The 25,344-nt window shown below is 32.7% G+C and overlaps 2 protein-coding genes across 3 annotated transcripts in view; one reads left to right on the forward strand and one right to left on the reverse strand.

The window, feature by feature from the left end:
• The window catches only part of crm (cramped chromatin regulator), a 208,583-nt gene that overhangs the window by 97,316 nt on the left and 85,923 nt on the right, over window positions 1-25,344 (forward strand). The gene's annotated exons all lie outside the window — the stretch shown is intronic.
• Window positions 8,806-25,344, reverse strand: part of LOC147078043 (lipase 3-like) — a 34,541-nt gene continuing 18,002 nt past the window's right edge. Inside the window, exons 3-9 of the mRNA XM_085961154.1 lie at window positions 15,203-15,401; window positions 14,585-14,696; window positions 13,396-13,633; window positions 11,566-11,724; window positions 11,393-11,474; window positions 10,689-10,834; window positions 8,806-9,126 (exon numbers count right to left, since the gene is read on the reverse strand). Coding sequence (XP_085817280.1) covers window positions 8,941-9,126; window positions 10,689-10,834; window positions 11,393-11,474; window positions 11,566-11,724; window positions 13,396-13,633; window positions 14,585-14,696; window positions 15,203-15,401 — 1,122 coding nt within the window. The 3' untranslated portion in view covers window positions 8,806-8,940. The remainder of the gene's footprint in view (window positions 9,127-10,688; window positions 10,835-11,392; window positions 11,475-11,565; window positions 11,725-13,395; window positions 13,634-14,584; window positions 14,697-15,202; window positions 15,402-25,344) is intronic.

A 25,344-nucleotide genomic window follows, 5' to 3' on the forward strand; every position in this document is an offset into this window, starting at 1 on the left:
AATTTGAACTTCAATTCTTCAATTTTAGCCATTGATCGTAAACATGTGTGAACACGGGCATTGTCATGATGAAAGAGGATTTTTTTCCTGTTTAAATGAGGCCGTTTTTCTTCAATTTTGTTTTTTAGCTGGTCCAATAAAGATGCATAATAATCCCCTGTTATTGTTTTTCCTTTTTCCAAATAGTCAACGAAAATAATTCCACGTGCATCCCAAAATACAGTAGCCATAACCTTACCAGCTGATTTTACGGTTTTCGCCTTCTTTGGACATGGTTCGCCTTTCGCAATCCACTGCTTTGACTGTTCTTTCGTCTCGGGAGTATAGTGGTGTAACCATGTTTCATCTACAGTCTCAAAGCGACGAAAAAATTCATCCGGATTGCGTTGCATGAGCGACAACAGGGCTTTAGAGGCCACCACCCTATTGCGTTTATTGTCGACTGCGAGCAAACGCGGCACCCATCTTGCAGAAATTTTTTTCATGCCCAATTTGTCATGTAAAATAGAAATGACGCTACCTTTTGAGATCCCTGTAACCTCAATTATCTCACTCAACTTTAATCTTCGGTCACTTAACACCATATCGTGGATTTTATTGATCATTTCTGGTGTAGTCACCTCTACAGGACGTCCTGAGCGTGGTTCATCCTTTGTTGATGTACGACCACGTTTAAATTCATTTAACCAGTTATAAATAGTTGCAAGTAAAGGAGCAGATATGCCGTGAACTAAATCCAACTCATTTTTTATTTCCTTTGCTGTTAACCCTTTTATATTAAAATGTTTAATAACAGCTCTAAACTCAATTTTCTCCATTTTCCATTTTTCCATTTTCCACAAGCAAATTTTTTTTTAAATGTACGAGAAACACACAACAACCCGACCAATCTGATTGAAACTTCGCAGCATACTGAATTGGTAGTGCCGCTGCATGAAAACAAACCGCTTACAGTACTAGTCGCGCCACCTGTCGGCTTTTCTAAGGACTTATTGACCCACCCTCGTATATTGCCTATATTATGCCATACTTTTTCATCTCATTTATTTTGTCATAACTTGAATAAACAAGACGTTACACTTTTGAGTAACACATAAGGTGATAGGTATGTCCCCATTTCGTGCAAAAAAATATATTTTTTATAATTGTACGGGGTCTTCGCTGCGATCATGAAGACCCTCTTTTAAATTATCGTACATTGCCCACCTCCGGTTTATGTAAATCTGCATAATAACGATATAAATTCTAATGGATTTAAGTTTTGTACTATTCCATCTGAGTCGTATTTTGCGACCCGGGTTTCGTCTTTCGGCATCTTCAGGCACTATGCGCAATCACCAATCGAAAATTCCATAACCCGGGTCGCAAAAAACGACTCAAATGGAGCACAAAACTTAAATCCATTAGAATTTAAACTCAAATTCCACCCAAGTACCCTCGGTCGATAGTATCAATATTATAATAAGTAGGTATATAAAATCTCATTGGCTGTAGGTATACCGTTTAATACTAATGCGCGTGATAGAAGGTATAATATGTAGATATTTTAACGCACAGTTTCCAAAACTTTTGCTTACCACCCTTGTCAAAAATAGTATTTATCAGGCCCCCTTCTAATTTTTTTCTCAACTAATAATAAAATTGTAATTGATAATTACTTGTAATTAAATTAGGTTATGCAAACTAATAATGTGCCATCAATTCGTCTATATCAAATTATATATTTGTCAATATCATTTTCAAATCTCCGTGGTTAACTAGTTGCAGTAGGTTTATGTGTAAGTCTTTGTTGAGAACAACTTATTACATTATGCCGGGTCCACACTGGCAACATGTCGCCGGCAACCTCGTGAAATTTTACGATAATTATCATAATTGCTTAATACTTTGGACGCGGAAGACGCACACGGCGCGTAATGAACAGGCGGCCGATCGATGTAATTAACGTGCATTTTAAAGGGGGCAATTAAAATCTCATTATCTCTTCAGCAGCGAAAGCGTTAAGAAATATTACGATAATTATCATACTTATCGTAAAATTTAACGAGGTTGCCGGCGACATGTTGCCAGTGTGGACCCGGCATTAAGTCCACGTCTAACCATATTTAATCATTTATTTTCTTATCAGTCTCGTCACACTTCATAATCCAGGATATGTGGATGTCCTCTTTTGTATCCATTATCATTTTGTATATATTTTTTTCATTTGTATATTTGTATGGTCTTATTGCCTAATTGCTCTTTGATGCCTCCCTACTTACCCGTGGGCTAGCAAATTCTCTCCCCTCCATCGCCTACGATACCAAACCGTGGCTGTCTCGGCCAAAGTGTGTCTCGGCGCGATTGGGCTCTAAAGCTTTTTGTAAATTATTTTTATTACACTCATATAGTATGTATGTATATTATATTATATACTTTTATTATACCTCACTATAAAGCGAATATCATAAAACATTCATAACCTTGGACTTATTATAGTATTTTTTTTATATAATTATATAACTTATCATTTATTTAATAGACAATCGAAAATTATAAAAAAATCGGTGCGTGTACTTATGTACGCGCGTTAGAAGTTTTACTTCTTTGGCGTAACAAAACAAAAACAAAACTTGTGATAAACTAGATTCTTTGACTAACTCTTAATTATCTTGTTAAATTGCACACTCAAGAAAAAGGACCGCTTATTGGAACGCCGTTGGTTTATTTCTATACACTTTTATATTACTAAATTATATAATGGTTTCTCATTGTTTTTATTTTTAAAGTACTAACTGTCACTCTGACGTTTAATCGTTTGTTTACGCAAGGAATTGCAAATGGCCGACAATAATAAATTCGCTGGCTAGGCAACGGAACAATTCTAAACTATGATATTATACTGTATAACAGTCACGATTGCAGTATCATACTGTGGTGTAAAGATAGTGCGTTCGGCTGATAACCGAACAATCGGTGGTTCGAATCCAATCGAGTGCATTTTTTTTCGTGTGAAAAAATAAATTATGTGTTACATGTCACGCCAAAAATACACTCTCTGATTTCCCAAACGCGCCAAAAGAAGTATAACTTCAAAAAAAATCTTACCGTTGTGATCGTTGGAACCGCTGGAGCTACTGTGAAAATGATTGATTCGACATCCTTGTTGCACATGGCAAGCACAAGACAGATCATGGCGAATTTCATTACGCGTTCCATTTTGATTCATCTATTTATATATCACCTTTTCAGTCGAATGATAGTTAATCCAAAATAAGCAATGTCACTTGGCACCGACAATGTATTATTATTGTGTGGTGTTCCTGTGGTCTGTGGGTATGGGAACTTCCAGGGCCCCGCCGTCTTTATTGTTGTTATCTAAGGTGGTATATTTTTACACCTACTGACATTTTTAATGATACTTAAAAACTTATATTTGTCATTAATTAAATAAATCACTGATTAATTTTATTACCATAAAACATTATGATATAACTATTTTCGAATCACTTTCAATAAAAAGTTAAAATCTGTGTCACTTAGGTGGTAGTTTAATCGTACTGAAAAATTGATCTATGCCTTCCGTTCCTTATATATTAATACTATCAGTTTTTTTTTGTTTTTAAATATATTGATATTTTTAATGAATAATTTAAATTTATCGACGCCTAATATTATTATTATTATTACGATATCACCAAGGTAAATAAACAACAAAAGGTACATCTTCTAATCATATTCAATTCTCATTTTTAACTTAAAGGAGTTTTTTTTTGGTTGTTACAGAAGTTTGTTTTTTTTATAAAAATCGCATCGTTCTTATTGTGATTTGAAAGATCAATGTTCATCATTTACTTGAATTAACTATTAACCGGCTGGTAATCGCATTCGTTAAGAACTGTTTTGATTTATGTACGTACATTCAATTTTTTTACCTTCTATTTTTCTATCCTTATGGCAGAGGTCGAATAGAGATAAATTACTAAAAATGGAGTAAACAGGAAAATTATGAAGGTAATAGAGGCAGAAAAATGCAAATGAAAGTATCTATTCAAAATAATCGTTTTATTGTGGCAACGTAATTTAGACAAGACATATAGTTATTTCTTCTTTTTAGATGTCAAAAACTGCAAATGCTTTTAAAATTCCCCATGCGAAAGAGACAAAACTTACGTTACTATTTTTTCAACAAAGTATAGAAATTACTCGTAGATGGACTTGTTGAAGTTTCTCTGATATCAATAACTTCGGTTCTTCGGTCATTTTTATGTATGCTATTCTTATTAGTATAGTACCCTTTTAATAGTGCCTTATGAAACCTTTAGAATTATCTATTTCGTTTATTGTGAATCTCTCTTTTAATAATATCAACACAGGTAGATTTTGGGTATTTAGGTTCATAACCATCCACCAGTGCTTTATTGGATTTAAATCGTAAGATTATGTTATTTTAATATACATTATATGTATTATAAATAACTAATGCATATTAAATTTGAGTGGTTTAATTTGAAACAATAAAACAATTATAAAATTATTATATTTTACTTTTTATTTTACAAATACTTATAGATGTACTTATGTTTTTCAATATAACGCTAGGTGCCAAACGCGTCATTGGTTTGTAGAAATGTGTGTGATTTGTAGACGTTGAACACAACGAGAGTATAACAGTCGTACAAAATACGTGGATTTAGAGTATTGTACAATATATTTGTCGGTCAGGTCACATAATATTGAGTTTTATTCTTTATTGAATGTTATAATTGAGAAAATCTATTCAATTGTGCCAGGATTTCGTCGTTCAGCAGCTGCTTTAAATCCTTGGCGTATATGAAGTCAGTGTGTGTGAACTTGTGCCAAGGAATCATTTTCGCCTCCACTATTGCATTGGTTCGGTTCAGCGTGCGCTGGAGTTGCAGAACATTCTGAAAATGATGCATAAAATCAGTATGGGGTAGATTAAGTATTTATTTATCTTACACCATTCCATACAATATCTTAACAAGAAAATAGGTTTTTTTTCCAGATACGGTTTTAGACATCTGACAAGAATCACCCTCGTGGCAGATTTCAGTTTTAAGTACATACAAAATGTATTTATAACAATTTTATTAAAAACATATTTCATAAAATTTTATTATTTTTAAATTAACGCAGTATGGAAATTGACCCTTATTACAATGCAGGTTGTTAATTTTAAGGCATGATTCTGGCATTATAAATTTCAGGGCAGAGAGGGAAATTTTATTGTCTTTTAATTTTTCACACATTTCGTCTATAAGATTAAGCTATTGACTCGATGTGTGCCTACTATAATAGTTCATGTTTTTTTAAAGAAAACTGGGAGGGAGATTTGATTATACAAAATAAAGGAAAACCTACAATATAGTATTATGATGATTATTCATCCCCTAAAATTTGTAGACTCAAAGTGGTGAACGCTAAATGTATGTAAAACGCTTATTATAAACTCCTATCTTTCCATTATAATCATGGTGAATTGTTTACAAAACAAACTCTCAGATGATAATTATTTTTTTTAAAGCTATGTTGATTCCATGTGAGAAACGGATTTTCTTGGATTGTAACTAGGTACCTCATTTATGCTATGTAAACCTTTTTAAATAGGGGCGTTTAGGAATTCCACTCATAAAACATTCTATGTAAACTTTTGGGCCAACATTGAACATTGCTAATACTTTTAAAACAAAGTATGTAAGTACCTATGTTTGATGGGAATGAAAAAATGCAAGGAATTTGGTTGACTTTATCCACTATACGGTAGTGGGTATATGTTAGTAATTGTAACTTATAATATCACGTACTTATACATTTTTTCCATCTCATTTATTCAAGATTATTCTATTTTTTCGATGTTATTCTAAGATGTTTTGCAAAAGAAAAACTATCCGTGAACACTAGTAACTATTCGTATGATTTATTTCATTTTAGTAGTAGTATTCTTTATACCATTTTTTCTTGTAGTCTCAGATATCTACTATTGATTGGAAAATTGCTGGCAAATACATATCATATTCAAGGAAATAAAGGTAGTTTTTAATAAATTCCGAAACACGTGCCGAAGTGATGTTTCCAAAACATCGCGATGACAAAAAAAAAACTAAATAAAAACATTCGGTACTGTTATGTAAGATAACTAACTGAAAATGATTATCTGTTTATTAAAAAAAAAAAACTATCGAATGCCAGTCAAAATCAATATCAAGTTTTTTTCTTTTAGTGTTAAAAAAATACGCCGGAGGTCACGTCCAAGTTAAAGGTGATATTATTTTTATTCGGTGTATAGAAATCATTAATATAAAAATTACCTGTATGTTGTGCTAGAATCTTTTGGTGTTTGTATGTAGATGGCGTGGAGTGATTTGCTCAGTGAAACGTGCATTTCTTTCCTTAGTAAATTTTTATTATGAGGCGCCAGTAGTTTCGCCTTTTGGTATCGTCTGAATCAAAGTGCAATTCAGATTATTTTTCTCATGCTACACCAGATTTAGTGGATAATTCATATTTAATAATTAGTAAGTATTCATTTTTGATGTTGTATTAGTAAACTTGTGTTATTATTTTACAAATATATCGTTATAAAATGTAATCTTCATGCTTTGTTGCTACATAGTGCTTTTTTTACTGACACCTCCAGCTCAACTAGTTATCTAGTCAATTAATGGTGAATAAACATCTCAATTCAAAATTATTTCATCTAATATTCATATAATCATAGCTTTCAGGCACACTTGTAATAAAACTTTTCTATTATATTTTGCAGATATTTATTGGAATTATAAAAATACAATATATTATTTAAAATGTGATACGAAATTATTATGTATTATCATTTGGATGTTATATATATATTATTTAGTAAAAACATTTCCTTAATTCCTGTAAATCTGATTTGAATCATGGGTCATAAACATTTGAATTTGACAGGTCTTAAGTGTTCGATTTCCTTAAAATTATGGTACAAAAAATCAATATACATTTTTTTTTTTGGTTTGCTTCCTTTCTACATTATTTTTATTACAAAATACTGTTTCTATTCTTTCGTTTTTAATGGCCATTTGTCACTTCTTTGGCACGAAGGTAAATTCTCAATTGGCATGGAATTTTAAGCATAAACAAACATACAATGTGACAAAATCGTAATAGTACTATGTAATTATAATCTAATATATTAAAATATTAGATTATCGTATATTATTTACACATTATTTTACAATTTCGAACATTTAACCCTTACCTATATCCCAGCAACCATTCCCATTATTTTCTCAAATTGAGTATTTTAAGGTGTTAGGTATATATATTTAGACTTATGGACTAATGCACATAATAATATATTCTAAAATTTAGATAATGACAATAATAATGTAGGTTAGTAGCAAATATCAATTTGTTTTTGATCCGCACTTTGAACACGGTGCGGTGCAGTCAAATTAGTAAAACTTAGTGTTTTACAATTAGTTAAGTCCTAGAACTCTTGTTAAAACAAATTAAGGCCAGGTAGGTATACCTTTTGTTTTATACATTTATTTTTTTAACTATTACGGGCCCTTTTAATTATTTTTGTAATTAACGTGTTATTTGCATTTGAAAATCAATTAGCAAAAACACAATTTTGTGCGGCCCCCTAAACATTGAATTAAGTATTAGGTAGGTATGTAATCAGAAGGTAAGTATATATTTTGTAAAATAACATGTTTAAGTTCACATATTTTTTTATTATTAGATACCTTTTTAATTTAAATCTAGTTTGGTGAAAAAAATAGAAAACGAATAGTAAATGCATGACCCATAAATTTGACAGTAATTTAAAAAATATATTTACTATCTACTCACTTAAAAATATCTTAATAATAAAATACTGACTCTTGGTAGGTAGTTAGTAGGTTTTTTTAAACCATAGTTTTTGATAACTAGCCAGAGCTAAAATTATCATTATCTTTCATGGGTTTTATATTAAAACACATTCGCGTTGATTGGAACCAATTCGATTGTTGGATAGGTACGCTCTAATGTAAGCATATTGTATTACAGTAAACTGGCATGATAGTAATTATTGTCTGGTAGATTGGTGTTGTCGAAATCCATTAAAAAATATTCTGTATTATCCTTAGATAACTAGATATATCTGACAGAAATGATTAGTTTAATTAGCGACCACCATATTTTATTTAGTATAGATGTCGCTAGTTATCACGATTGTTTAATCTTTAACACTATAATAATATACGTATACTATTATATCAACTAATTAAACTGCTCTTATGTGATACACTCGGGTATTGTCAATTGCGCGTAATTAAAAAAAATGTTTAAGCTCAATGCTAAATATCGTTTAGAGAGACTTTGTCACTGATTGAGTATTTATTAAATCATTTTTTAAGATCTGTCCAAAAAATCCACCCTAAAGGATTCAAAGTATTAGTTTAAAAATACCGATTGACTCACTTGTCTCTTATACTAATTAAGACCACTCACGCACTCTCGGCTGGCCCAGTATCCAGAAATTGTGACTGTTTGCAACAGCCTTGTGCGTAAATGCCGATTTATTATCATCTGATTTTTGGTTGCCGAAAATCAGTCGACAGTGCATAAGTCCTCTAAGAACAAGAACGGCCGATTACCGTCCGTTTATGATAACAATTGATATGCCTTACCAGCATTAAATTTATAATAAAAAAATGCTAAATGGTAAGGGAAATTTGCACGCGACCCGCTATTCAAAATATCACCATGTGAGAAAAAATTATATAAAATTATGGTCCTATACCTACCTATATTTACAATAATACAATATGTAAAAAAGTCTATGACATGGTAAGAAAAATACGATGGTATTTCATTTGATAGCTGTAACACTGGCAACATTTTGGCATCGCCTCCTTTGCTGGAGTTTAAATATTATTAATTATTCGCGTAGTATATTTTGTGCAGCTTTCATGTTTCGTTGTCCATCTGCGACCTGGTGATGTTATTCAGTATTTTGACCACGTCTTTGTTGACCAGCTCGCCCAGGTCTTTCGCGTATATGAAGTCGTAATGGTTGAACTTGTCCCATTCCACGGACTTGGACCACATTAACGTTTTAGCCCTCCTGTACTCTTTCGCTAGCTTGTCAACGCCCTGCAATGCAAAATGGGGTTAGTACACTACATTCCGTTAGTAATTGATAATATTGTTACATGCGTCATGTATTTAGTTCGCCTGTATTATATGTATATTCGTATATTATTGAAACTACTGATATCGAATATTTTTCCACTCCTGCAGGGCTGTTCTAACATATCACCTAACTCCAAAATCAATAAAAAAAAGTAATTATCCCCGGAAGTTAACTCTCAGGCGGAATATTTTTTAACACGGCCGCCCAAGACGACGTTAACCGCGAGTTGTCAGATGTCCTTGAGTAACACAGTTAATATATCTTACTTTATTCTAATCGGATGCATTTGGAATAAGTGCGATGCAGTGCGGTGTGTTAACAATTATTGTAGATAACCGCCTTGTTTACGGAATTGCTTCGAGTGATATCCGCGTATTTTGGAGCAATAAAAATAATGGAAACGCGTTAACTATTTAGAAAATCCCTGCTGGATATGCAGGTTACCAGCTGGCAATACGATCTGTCAAATACAAGAGTTGCTTGTCTAAATTATTATTTACAGTCATGTATGGGTTTCAGGACCACAAATAAAGAGGTCGATAATCTACTTGGTGTCGGGATAATCGAGCTCAGTGATGAATGATAATATGATATGTGATGTGGAGCTTATTTCTTCCGGCATGATTGGTGGATTAAACAAACAAAAAAAACCTTCAACCCAACATGCACAAAAGGAATAATGCATTTAAATTCATTATAGGGATAAATAAATATATGTATTTTATATGACCTACATGTGACATAGTACTGTACCTACTACTGTACTATTTTAAAATTATAATGTTATAATGGTATGGGCCAATTTATTTCTTGGTGTTCTTGTAAATGTACGAGCAGACAAAAATAAAAAAAATAATTAGTATTTCACACACCCACAGTCAATCATTGATTAACCATGTTATTTATACATGCACATTATTCATAATAATGAATCTTTGATAATCTAAATTATGATTTAACAAAGTATGTTCAATCTCAATTTCATTAGAGTTAGATCAGGCTTAAATAATCATTTGGTGGATCTGGCATGGTATGATACCACGTGGCAGGGAATGGGACAACTGGACTCCGGACAATTGGATGCCGCACTGTCGTAGACACGTATACAGAACGTAGACGAGGTATTTTAATCAGTTTTTATCAACTACTTAGTAGTTTTAATTCAACATAATGTATTCTTTATTGCGGATTGAAAATTACCATGCCTAAGGCTTTATATAAAATAAAAAACTCTTTTTTCGTTGGAACTTAAACATATGCACGATTAAATCATTATTTCCGTCTGCATATTTACATTCTCACCAACTATTAAATCATAATATAATCATTTAAATATAAATAATAATATTAAATATTTTTTTTAAGTACCTATAAGTACCTAACGTCTATTTATTTTCGAATTCCGTGGCGTCCAGTTGTCCGGTGCCAAATCGTCCTAGACCCCACGTGGCATGATCAACCATAGCGCTTAATCAATAAAAGGATATCTAATGGATGGACTAATGTGCACCGTCTCACTTACTCTCGCGGGCGTGATGTAATCATTCTTCCCGTAGAAGATCACAACTGGAGCGGTGTTCGCTGTCGTATTGTACTCCGGTGGATCTGGCTTCCCATACTTCAGGATATTGCGATCGGGAGACCCGAAGTCGAATTGTCTCAGTCCGTCTGAAAAGGATATTGGGCAATAATTTAACCTGCGAATAGTTTGGACAAGAATAAGAGCGACCTTTTATTACAGCAATCATTGATGGCGATTGTGCAAGATTTTAGTGTGGTTGAATTATTGGTAGCCACAAAAAATTAATACCTCACACGTTGGCGCATTGAAAGATGATAAGGGGTAATAATATACCAAGAGCATGAACCTAATAGGTTGTACTCGACTCAAAATTGCTAACATAAAAATCTCATAAAACAAAAATCTGTTATGGCGGCTCAGATCCACTTTGGATTGTGCAGTCAATTTAAAAAAAAAATCTATACCAACACATTTGACGTTTCGTACGTTTGGCTTACTCGATTTTTGTGTGCATTTGAAACCTAATTATTATGGTTAGATGTATTTAAGAAGATATCTATGCGCAATAATTGATGCGGTCAGTACGCGAGAGTTATAATATCAGTTATCTCGGGGTACCAAGAATGTAGTCAATTAGAGCAAACGAAAATAGACAGACTGAAATTACATTTTTAATATAGTATATTATAGGGTAGTATAGATACCTTTTTTCCCTAGTTGTAAAAAGTGCCTGAGTTGGTTAACGCTGGCTGGCTGCATTCTGGCAATTACGCTAGGTCCCATTTCCTGAAAATTGTTACACGGTTTTGTTTCAATTACATGCTGAAGTCTATGTACCAAAAGAATTTCAGTACCTAATCTAGTATTGATTACTTACCCAATCAACTTGACCGTAGTCTTCGCCTACGAACATGAACACCAGAGCGTAGCACATGTCCTCGCTTTTCATACGAGGTCTGCACAAGTTGGAAGCCAGCTGCTTCTGGAACGGGCCGCCCACTGTAAGCGGGTTAATCCCCATCGAAGCTAGAATGTCCTTAAATTGAACATATTATATAATTTAGCTTATAATAGAGTTTTAGTTCAAATTCAGAACATCGTTTATTTTGTAAATGTTGGGTTGTTCGATTTGACAGTTTGTAAACACTTTTGTTATTGTTTTATCTTGTGTATACGGCAACGAGTGTATTTTTAGTAGTGTATTTTAGTTTATTAATAGCACATAATAATAACTTCATTCTGACCAGTGGCGGTTAGTAGTTTTCAACATTCTTTGGGTCGGCATCGGTGTGTTTGGGATACTTTGGATCTGCCATGCCCATATGAGCCGCAGCAGTGAAATACGTATGTAGAGTCTGTGTGCATTGTACATTTTGTACGGTTGTTAGAAGTGAATATTGATAATACAGGTACATGTATTATTTGTCTTAATTCATTTATCTATTTGTATGTAACGCTTTAGAGAAAATATATGTAAATTTGAATGAAAGAGTTAGACAGGGAGAACAGTATTAAAAAGAGTATGTAGGGTGAGAGAAAACATACACCTAAACGCAAACCCAAAATGTGAAAAATAAACTCACAAGCAAATAAAGGAATCTTTTTTTAACCGCGTCGTGAACGAAAACGAACGATATGATACTCTTATAATAGTTTGACAGATGCTTATAGTGCAGTGCTAGCATATAGAGTATATAGAAAGTATTAAACGACATTACAATTAATTCATGACAGATTGACGCTAAGATATAAATAATTACAAGATAAAAAGAACTTTTTATATACCACGTTTTAAAATTTTCTGTTGAATCATAATATCAACTTGACAATTCTATCTATTAGTAAAAACTTTTTATTGTACTTGATAGAAATACTGAATAAATATAGAATACCGAAATGTCATTTTGACATTTCATATTGATTTCCATAGTAAAGCACGTATATATTAATAATTCAGTTGCTAGGACCCTCTTAGCAACCAACAATAATAACTTTCCATACAAAACAGAATTAACTGAAAATGAATTCAATTCTGCTTAAAGATGGCTAAAAGTATTGAAAGAATGCATTGTCGCCGTGTTCTGATATATTCTAAAAGTTTCAAATGTCTAGCTAGTCGGGAAGTTGGTTAAAAATCTTCAATCGTCCAATACAAATCTTTGACAAACAAGAAAAAATTATACTGGACACACAAGAAAAAATCTGTACCGGACAAACAAGAATACGAGCTAATAAAAACGTGGTAAAAAGTGTGGTGTTACAAGGAAAACACGATTTTGGAAATGAAAGGTATATCTCTGAAAATGTAAATTACTTTGAGAATATACCGGATTCAAATTAAAATGAATTCAGGAGTGGATTAATCGAAGTGAATGTATTAAAAATCAACAAAGTGGTGTTTAGATAAGAAATATGTGTCATCCAATACACCAATCAAACAAAAAAAAATAAAAAGATTATGGATGCGGAAGAACTATTAGCTAGACGTCTAAAACACCGCCAGGCTGGTGTAACAGCTCACACACAATGAATTGAGTCTGAAACACCAGAACACAGGGGGAAAGTGAGAGAAAACATACACGTAAACGTATGAGAAATAGTGGGACAGAGAAAGACGAAAGACACATCCAAGAATTGACAGGTCGCACTGCCATCTGGTAATTTCCTAGCTACTAATAATAATTATTATAATGATAGAGTTCCTTACCAATATCCTAAGGTCGAGCATCAAATATGAATAAAACGCCAGCGAGGACATGTGTATTGCCGGCGCTAGAGCCACGAACGACAGGAACTTCTTGGCGAGGTCCGGCCGCCTGTCGCACATCATGACGTAGGCAGTCGCGCCAAGAGAGTACCCGATGAAGTGGACTTTGGGTGCCTTGCTGATCGCCAGAATTTCATCCATCTGCGCCGGCAGGTCTAGCAAGCCGTGCTCGTCTAAGCTGGGAGGAACATCGTATTATTACCAGATACTCGTCGTCCACTAAACAATATTATTAATAGATAGCATGACAAATGTTGCTATATAGAGTATTCATACGAGCTGTATTATAATATTTTCATGTATAAGTATTTTTGTATTTATATTATTTTAATTAAATTAAAACAGTATTTATAATATAATAAGGTACATACTTTAATAACGATCATATTGATATGTTAATTGATTGATAGTCAAAGTTATATACCCAACACAAGATAATATTGATATATTTTTGAAGCTAGGAAAATTAAATTGAATTTTCTTGTCAAGATACAAGTTGGTACCATTAAATTGTTTTAATTTAATACGTAGCCGTAAAATGCATTTTTTTGTATCAGTAGATAATGTCATTGTTAACAGACAAAACTGGACCAGATCATCATACAATTATGTGGATAAGTACTAGGTGCATGGCCCCACAAAGGGGGGGGGGGGGGGACGTCGTGGCGAGTCGACTAGATAAGTGAGATAAACATACATCACAAATTTGCTCTAATAGTTAAAAAATCAACTGCGGCGCTATGTTACTACAATAATATTAATATTTCAAATTAAGTGGTTATGCAATACAATTTTTAATTGTGTGTCGATACTCGACTACTCTAGAATTCTAATGGATGTATAATATGGATGGATTAGAAATATAAAAAAATCGCTAAAACTACACATTAATTTATACCGCGTACACCATTTGGATAACGCTACTGTTGAGTGTCACACTGCCTTTACCTTTAGCGATGGGTAGAGGGGCCCGCCAAAGATCCTAGCCTGGGGGCCCACTTCATGAGTAGGTATATATTGTATTTTATTTTAATTAATATATTAATTTAAAAAATATAATGTGTTTTTTTTCTTCTATGAATTTGGTCTGAGACAATTAATATTGCATTAATCTATAAAAGCTTCTTACCTGAAGTTCCAGTAGGCAGGATCAGTCCTGCTCATATTGGGATGCGACGAATACTGATTGAACCTCATATTTCCAATGAATACATCGTACCCTGCATCCGCCAATAGGAAGGCTAGAATTACAAAACAACGTTTAATTTAGTACATTTTTTCAAGAGTTTGGACTATAACTAGAGCATAGGAGCATGGTCTTAATTATATTCGTTCGGTCTATTCGTTCACTATCAGACATTATACCTTTTCTAGTTTTTTAAAGATCAATAAAATTATTATCTCGTCTATCGATAATTGTTTGTTTTTGTTTGTGGATATATTGTACATCGTATTTGTATTGTACTCATACTGAAACTTTCACCCAAATTCACCGATTTCAGTCGACAAGGTTAATTTGTTATTCAAATATAGAAACATCGATAAAAAGATAATTTTGATGTTGAATTTTTCATCCCAGTGAATGTTTTTTTTCAGTTTACTATTTAGTTGGCGATCCCCTCAAAATATCTCGCGATCCATGGGTTGAGAACCCGGGAACTTATGAGCTTTTTGTTGGCATGACATGATTTGTTCTGAAACATCGAATGTCTGATGAACACAAGATTATTGCGGGTTCGTGACTTACCCAAACTCTTCTTGCGTCCCAGCAGCATGAAGTCACTGGATGAGCCGATCATGCCGTGGAATAGCATGACCGGAGGAAGTGATTTCGTAGGCCAGCCTTTCCTTCTGGCTGGTAGTCTGTACATCTTGATGACGTAGCCATCACTCGTCGTCACCGGGTGCTCTTCGATCGAGAATCCGGCTCGCCTCGCTAGTTGCAACTGAAACATAGGTGCGGAATATGACTTCATAACATAAAAGATAATTTTGACAAGTTTAATTCTAATTGTTATAAAACATCAGTTCGTAATTATTATTTATATAATATTATATTGGCCACAATGGCCGTGCGGTGTCTTTTGAGATAGGGCATGATCCTCAAAAGCATAATATGCCAATATTAAAATTACAATTGGTATTTTGAAATATGTACATTATTTCCAGGTATTGAAAACTTGTTGATAGATTTTTAAAACAAATTAATGTAGTGGTACTGTCATTAATTCCTAATGAAATCATATTATGATTTTTTTTTCCCGACCATGTCCGATCCTAATAGCATCATATGGGCCTCCACAGAGTAGATGTTTGTATTAACAGATTTTGTTTTTTTACGAGAAACGGATGTTAGCCACTTGCTCAACCTATTAGGTCCATACCCTCCCTGACACACATAAATTGAAAAACAATATGTGTACTTGCCAGACCCAGGATTCGAACCTGAGACCCACGGCGTGATAGTATAGTATAGTATAGCATGAAAAAGATACTGGATACCAAATGACATGTCCAACACCACATCATATTTGTTCTCATAGGGACCAGTTCAGGGCAGGTAGTTTGTAATTGAATATTTATTATTTTTTGGATACTTATACTATCATAATGAATATCGTGGAATAATTAAGGCGTGCGCTGCATCGACAGCATCTATCGACCGCACGTCACTGGTACCCACATATTCACATAACAATCTAATAGTATATAATAATAAATAATAATACATATTGTAACTGGAACTCAAACTTGTAGACATTATTAATTTAAGTATCCTGTGCAGATTTAATTACTTTGTGCAATCGCGCCTTGATATAGGTACGATAACGGTAACCTCCACGTATAACCAGAACTGATACACTATAAATAAATACCCAATTATAATATGATAATATAATTCGAATTGAATCCTTGGCTATTATATTCAGTGACTTCTTAGAACTTTTTTGTCGTGAATGTATTTACTAGTTTTTATTTTCGCTCTGTTGCATGTATTTTTTCGCCATAACGCCCCGCCCCCATATTGATACAGTGTGTCGAGGTTATCTAATATGACAACTGCAATATTATTGTTGTCTATCTGTTCTGAATCTAATCATATAAATCTAAGCTTATCATCGACGTATTTCTAGGAGTATCTATCAATTATACTCAGTGTTGTATTATATTCCTTACAAATTCGAAATAACTAAACCTTATTGATTTCATCCCGCATACGTCCTTCTTTTTACATTTCACACAGGTACTACGTATTGCAGTTACACTTGCCGCTGGCGTACTCGATAGGATCGATTTTGATTCAATTGAAGTTTCGCGGAAGAAAATAAGAGATAATTTATTAGTATTGTACGTATGATGACCATATTTCGTCTAGATGCCAGTGCATTCTGATGAAAGGTCTATACTGGGCGCATATTTAGCACACGTTATTTTTATATTTATCCAATATTGAAAGTGTATGGTTTAAAAAAAATAAGAATGATTGTCTCAATGTCATCTCGATTACTCAATATTTATCATTTATCCATTTGATTGAAACTTATTGTCGTTTGTATTGGTCCTGGAACTCTGCCCCCAATAAAAATGAATACTTATTTTTTACATTAGTGTAAATAATCGTTGGAAATGTCTTTGAACCCATCCTGATGCTGTGTTTTATTTTAATTCATTGTTATTATATAAGCTTATTCAGTATTCTATAAATCCTTTTTGTGTACATTATAAGCATCTTTATGCCTAAAACTTTACAGGCATTTATTTCCTCATCTTGTATACTTACCTACTTATTGTAATTTAAGATTTAAAACCAAAATGAAGCCTGAAATGCGCATGGGTCTTCTGCGCATATATTTTGAAGTATGTGACATATTTACAATAAAAATAGTACAGAAAAAAATGTGAGTGGTGTGTAGTGGTGCCTTCTAATAATTGGAAAAATTTTGCATATCATGAAACATGTATTGGAATTTTTGAATGACTTGATTAATTATTATTAATTGTGGAAATAATAGTTGTACGTGTATTAAATTACTATACCTACTTGCTAAAATGTATTAAATTTGAAATTTGAAATTTCCACGTGGAGGCATTACAATCACCCCTTAAGTAGGTAAGTATAACTTTTCATAAAAACCAGTAACATGTTTGAATGACAAAGGGCGACTTATTAAAAGGTATGCGGTGATGTGAAAACTGATTTTAACTAATTTTTTTCTTATATTAACTGTGTCACTTGTACTGCTTTAACCGTAGGTCCGCGATTCATGTAGGTAATTATAGTATAGATGGTATACACCTACATCTTAAAGGGTAATTATCGCGTCATTAGCTGATGTGACATAAACATTTCTTAATTATGTAACTGTGCCGATCTCAGACGACATCTTGTAATATTATTATATTGAAAACAGTCTAGATTTGGTACCTACCTGATATAATTCAGGTCGAAGTGCATTTCTATTGATTGATTGTGGTGCGGTCGACCTTGGCATATTGCAATGAATACATAATGTAAATTAATTATTATTTAGATTAATCGAGGCGATAAAAACTAAGATGCAAGCCGATAATGCAGTTAGCTGCACTCCTTCGTAATACGCTGATTATATGTCGAGGGCGCTTTGACAATTTAAAATGCCTTAAGCTATATTCGGTAAATAACATTTTGAATGCAACTTGCTTGTCATAATTCTTGATTGATATTAAGCTGATAATAATATGGATATTAGTTTTTTCTTCTTTTTAAGTCAGTTTGGCATTGCGACTATTGTGAGTGACAAATGTATATATTTTTCAAATAATAGATATCATACTTAGACTATAGATACATCTAGACGCCACCCGTTGCATTGCTAAATTAAGCCGCGTGCCTTGCGGTTTGGTTTGTCGGCGAGCGAACGCATTCGTCTACAAATGTTCGAGACCATAGACCATTTCGCTAGTGCTCGCCCAAAGTGCTCGCACTAGACGCTCAGAATTAAAATATAATTTTCTATTTTTTTACGTATATAGTATTTGTAAGCGGTCAAAATGCAACCATTAGATAAAGATATCCATAATTTAAGTTATTTTAAAGAAACACTAGGTCACTGATATTAAAATATATAATAATATACAAATAAATTATCACGAACATGTATCAACTTACCTATGAAACGTAATACCATCTTCTTGCTTATCAGTACGGCTACCACATTTTAAGACAACACACAGAACCATCTTTTCTACTTAATTAACTAAATATATTTACCACTGACTTTATGTTTAACACAAAAAATACCAATTTTAGCAACACGAGCTCGCAGGTTATCGATGCTATGTGAAGCGTTTCGCCCCGATTTTCCTGCGATACTTTTGGAAACTAGCTCACAAATATGTAAGTAGACCTTTTATCTTCCTCTAGCGCGTGTCGCAGAGATTGTAAGGGTGCCGAATACTTTCTCACTCGCACTCATGCATCGTTTTTTTTAGGCCTTGATATCATACGTTTTTTATGTTGACTTTTGTTCGCCGTGGTCCAGAAAGCCTTAAGGGGGGACATGCTCGTCGAAGGTCAAAATTGAGTTTTTATTGTATTTTCAAACCATGATCCTGGACACTCCTTAAACGTTGTAGATAATCTATTTATATAATTTTGAAGCCTTATTATCCTTTATAGTTATTTTAAACATTTGATGACTGCATAAAGTATTTTTGTTACATAAAATAGTATTCTTTTAAACCTCTCGCTCTAATGTTTTAGAATATAGTCATATTTCGGTACATAACTGTGCAGTGAGTGGTGTTAAGATTTTTTACGTTTATTAATTTTTAAACGCATTTATGAAACCATTAGTATAATTTATTACGAGATAATTTTTGTAAAATATTCACGATAAAAAAATATATTGATAATCTCTGTGATCCCAAATTTGACAAGAATTAGGCATTTTATTAATCAAAAAATCGGCAAGATTAACACATTTAACCTTTTCCACTCGAATTTTTTTTATAGGTACATACCACCCACTCGAGACTTTTTCCCGCACAAAGCATAATTTCAATATAAAACATTTAATTGGTGAAAAAAATGTAAAAAATTTTTTTTTTTTTTTATTCTGTAAAATAAATTTATAATGAATATACTGTACTTATTTTTAGTTTATTTATAATTCTTCATTGTGTGGTATTTCACAAAGCAATCTCCAATATGTAATCCTGGCTTATCACAGAATCGTAATGAAATAGCGGTATGTAGAGAACTGGCTATAAAATGTAAATCGTCCATTATGACTGTAAATATGATACAAATGAATTGCCTTCAAATACACTTGTAATATAAGCGGCTGTCTCGTAAATTTCCTAAATTAGTTTCGGGCTCATAACAACTCATTCCCAGTGCGGTACACATTATCAAAAGATTTCTCAAAAAATAATAAATCGATACGTAATAATTTTCATTTGACTCATTAGAGTATTTCACATTATATAGGTTCCGAATCACCATTATATCGAGGGTATACTTGCAGAACGCATCATACCAAAATATCGTACGTGCCTATACTCAGTTACGTGTAAAACAATGTAAGTATTGTTTATCAATGCTGTTTGGACATAATTTTTATATGTAAATTCTTAATCAAGATTCAGTAAGTAGTTTCCAGTAGGTCGTGCATATCTGCGTATTGTCATTGCATTTCAAAATGCACGTGCATTTTTAATGAGCTACCTCAGACATGTCTAACAATATTATTATAATTCACCGTAGTATGCACCTACTTGCTACCTAATAATATTAATACATATATTATTTTCATCATGCTTTGAATAAAATATCTCAAATTCTTGAGAAATAACTCTGCTAGAATACTGTTTAGATATTATTCACTACATACAATATCATTATGGCCATATGCTCCAATTGAAAGACAGGAAGACATGTTAAGGGCCGGATTTATCATAGGGCTAAAGCAGGTATATTACCCCTGAATTTACGCCCCAGAGTCCGAAAAATAAATTGAAATATTGTTGTTGAATGTTGACAATTTGTCAAATAATTGGTCTATTGAGGAAATCTCGTATTTTTTACACTTTAAACGTGCAAATATATAAAACTTTTCCATAATCAAATGCATAATATGACAAATAAATATTTTTAATGGGGGGGGGGTAAGTATTACCCCAGAGCCGCTTTCAAGTGTAAATCTAACCCTGGAAAGTTACTAGGTACATAATATTTCATTGAAATACTATTAAAATCCTGGAACCTTTGTTTATTCGTTAATACCCGTAACTATATAATATACTAGTAAGTATTGTCATCAAAAACAGTATTCAAATATAAAACTGTAAACTATACGGACGCCCCTGCGCAAGCGAGAACCAATAAAAAATATAAACACACTTCAAAATCATGCGTGACAAACACTTCACTCTAGTCTGGGAACGTTCAATAAATAAAATTTATGTAACAAAAAAACATTGCTTGCAAGCGACGACCTACGAATAAAAAAAGAGAAGATTCCGATAAAAATACTATGTTGAAATTAGGCACGCAGTATTCTTTTGCCGACTTCTTTCTCAGATAAATGTAATAACCTATTATTATTCATTCTAACTTGATTGAAATCGCATTATAAAAATTTATGAAAATATTACAAAAAATGACTTTAGAGGCGGTGCCGCCGCTACGGCGGCACTCGAGTAATACGGCAAACTTCTAATGCCGCCGATATGGCGGCACTCGAGTGTTAAGGGTTAAAGATGATTCTAAAGATACTTATTATAAGCTATGTTTTTGACCATTCAAGTGTGATAAACATCTTATGAATAATGATTGCTTTATAATAATTATTGACCTAACAATAAGGTAGTGTTTTTTTGAAATACGCCATTTCTTTTGTCATTCCCTAGTGGTTAAGCTACAACATACGGCCGTAGCCATAAATTGACAAACTATAATTAAAGTAGGGAGTAAAATTATGTTAACACGCGTGTTTGAACATGTACCTGTATGTATTGAGTGATTTAGTGATATAATGTATTGGAAATTCGATAAAATCTACCACAAAGCATGTAGAGCAGTGTTTCCCAACCTTATTTCTGCCAAGCCCCACTTCAACGCTTCAAAAATCTCCGTGCCCCTCCTATCAAAATTTTATAGCTACTTAACTAATTCTGAAAAAAATGAATTGCTTCAAATAAAAAATGCACATAGGTAATACTTTTTTAAATTTAATTTTCGTAAATAAATATGTATATTACGTTACATTTACAACTCAGAAGAAAATTAGTGCAATCCTTGTGCTATGCTTCGTCTTAAAATGATTTTCAAAATGACCTTTTTGCCCCCCAAAACATTCAAATTGCCCCCGGTGGGGTGTACGCCCCACGTTGGGAATCACTGGTAGAGGATAGAGAAAGTTTGAGACAGCTGATCTACAATTCCACAGGACCTATTCCTCAGTAATGAGGATGATGATGAAACAGAGTAAAAAGATAATTTAAATACGATAGTTTGTTAAAACATACTACAAATGCAATTTTACAAAAATGTTCTAATCAATTTATTAGTAACTAGCAAAATTTTTTGATAGTATGAAATTATTGATCTATAATTTTAATTAATATTTTAAACTAACTGGGAGCGCAATTTTGTGAAATAAGATTCAGAAGTTTCTGTATGAAAATAATATGTATTTGAAATAGACAGAGCGTTTGTTTTTTAAATTCTCGGGTCGGGGAAAGTCTAATATTATGTCGGAAAATCACCGCGCGTTTCTGTTGGTAGGTATGCTAAAAATTATAGCACGTTGATTGCTGCTAACTTCGTATTGACTTAATCGTTTACCTCCGTCCAACACGCAGTCTTCTACATTATTAATAGTTTTATATTAATTTTAAATTATTTGTGGAAATACATTGTAATTGTCAGTATTAAATAAAATAAATCAAATTGTGTTAGTAATACTACTTACCAACATAATCTACTTAATGTTATACCAATCTGGATTGGTTTCATCCGCTTAAAGCATAGATTCCCAAACTTGTTTGTACAACTGGCTCCTTTTCAGAAAAAAATACTCAATGCTTGGAAATCTATCTTCTACTAGTGAATACATAGAAAGATGCAGTGACAAATCTGCGTCCTTTTATTACTGTTCTGGTATATGTTTGTCCGTAGCATTCTTAAATCACCAGATTAGTTGTTTGCAGTCGGTTTTTTTAAAAACAAGATTTCTGATCACGCTGAAACCTCGTTCCCCTAAAAAAACTCTGCTTTCTTTTTGCCTTTACCGACCCTTTATATATAATCAACGCCCCCTATTGTTTCCGTGGCTACTCCGCTCCTCTGAATCGTTACACCCCCCTTAGAGGGCGATAATCACTTTGGGAAACACTGGAAAAGGATATTGCCTACTGATGAAACTTGACAATTACTTGATTTACCATAATATAATATGCAAAAAGATGTAAGGTGTCATTATCGTTCGTAAGCGGATAATTATCAGCTGTCACAGAGGGAAGGTTATAATTAAAAGACGTTCGTTAAAATGCATAGCTTTTGGCCATTCGGCATACCCATTCGGTTCTTGCTCGTTGAAAAAATAACATTTGGGTTTTGGCATATGCGGGATTCGAACCCGCGACCTACGGGCTTCAGACGCGTACGCTCTGTCACTAGTTCACAGTGCGGTGAAAGATTCATAATATTGGTGATAATACTGATAATACTGATAATAAATTATTTTGCTGTAGTTACTATTACGCCTATCTGGTTACAGTTTTACTGGCTCATAAATTACATAATAAAATTTAATTTGAATGGCTTCTGTGATCTTGAACGCGTTTCTGCTTCAAGCGCCAAACCCGTTCTGTAGAGACATCCATATTTCAGGCCCGACAAGAGGTATACTATGATTGTACCACTAATCTTTAGGTCAAGTTTATCTCGTATAATTATATTACGGATGCAGATATATTAGTATTGTTATGAAAATTGTGTAGGAAGGCTGAACTTTTTTCATGACAATTGTACACGTGGAATCGTGTTAATTCAGCTGTTGTGTATATTGGTACTATTGGTAGGTAGGTGACAGGTGTGTATGTACCTACTCGAACTACATATAAATAAATCAGTAGTTTTAAACATTGAAATGGTTCTAAACGACGAAGAAGAAGCCACTTGGTACTAATTTTTATGTAATTTATTGTTATTTCTGGGTGGAAGGACATGATATTTCAATTAAATTTATGTGATGTTTTCAAGTGTTTATACGATTGTTTCACTTCTACTACCTACTGCAATAGTGTTTCACTATACTATGGTCATTGGGCCGGATGATCTGTGGTCAAAAAAAGAATAATATGATAATAATATTCTTTTGTTGTATGCATTAATAAATAAATAAAAACATAATTTTTATTAATATTATGTTTGGTATATTTAAAAATATTTTGTCTTATGACAAATGTCTACGACAAATGATTATGTTTTAGAATAATTGTAATATCATTATTTTACAGTGGCACTATGAGTACAGCAAAAAGCCACTCGCAGTTGTTTTTGTGTTATTTGATAGTATTGACATAGGTAAAGGTATTGTAGCAAACAATATCAATACACGTAGGAATCGCCCGTTGTGGCATTGTGGAGCGATTCCAGTATACATACTTTACTTAAAATTGAAGGCACTGTCATATCCACTTGAAAAACTCACTGAAGAAACCTTCAACCGAGTGAGACTTAGATCCACATTTATCGCATACTAGGCGTGTGCTTTGCCAATTTATTAATCTACCGACTACCGAGCAAGGATTTTTCCTATATTTATAAGGCTTTTACAAGTTTTGTATTTTCAATGAAGAATGTTGCAGCGTTATAACTGGTGTATTCGTTAATAAAAAAAAATGTTAAATACAATTTTCTCCTTTTATATCTATTAGTTAGTGGGTATATAGGATAAATTCCTGAATATGATTTCTATGATAATAAATTAATATATCATATTATTATTATACCGTTACTCTAAAATAGTTATGCGGTTGCTTTTTTGCATATTTTATTGACATTATAAATACGATTTTTAGTCAAAAAATCTTTTAAACTTTAAAACACGTTTTGAATATCCATGCCACTTGTCTACATCGGATGACTTATAAATCAAGTTTAAAAAAAAACCAGTGCTTCCCAACCGGTATGCCGATATTGTACAACAATTATTTTTTTATTGTCAATTTCCATCCATAGTGTTTTCCATTAGACAGCGAATGAACTGTTTAATTGAAAAGGATCATATTTGAAATTTATTGATAGTTAATTACGATCAACTCTTCTAAGCATCGATTAGATATATAAAAGAACACCAAGCACAAGTATCTCACTGAAAGAATTGATTATCTATCCATCATCTGTGTTCAATTGTAATGGCGGTCCAATTTATAATATATGCACAATTTAGATTTGTTTATTCTTACATGCTTAATATCGTAATATATTATTATTACGTTTAATACAAAAATGCATCTGGTTATTTTTTAGCATGTGTCATTAATTTAAGAGCTTCAACATACTGATAGATAAATAAGTATTCTACAGTATGCGGTAAACATACCTATTATAAATCGAATAGTGTGCTGTGGGACAAAAACTGTTGGGATCTTTAGATTTAGATTCTAAACAACTTCAGTATGTTGTTACCTATTGTTATACTGTCAAGTGACGTTATCCAACTTTATTGTCTTTAATGAAATGAAGAAACTTTCTTATTGATTATTCTTTATTCGTTTGTTTTTATTTCAATGTTATACTTACCAAATCCGACGTTCATATTAAATTAATTAAAATCTTATTTATTTTTTCATATTCGTAGAATATGCCGAAGACAAAGAGATTGGACTATTATTATA

Source organism: Rhyacophila brunnea, unplaced genomic scaffold, assembly GCF_057557595.1.
Source record: "Rhyacophila brunnea isolate RB1 unplaced genomic scaffold, BYU_Rbru_1.0 scaffold_12, whole genome shotgun sequence".
NCBI lineage: Eukaryota > Metazoa > Arthropoda > Insecta > Trichoptera > Rhyacophilidae > Rhyacophila > Rhyacophila brunnea.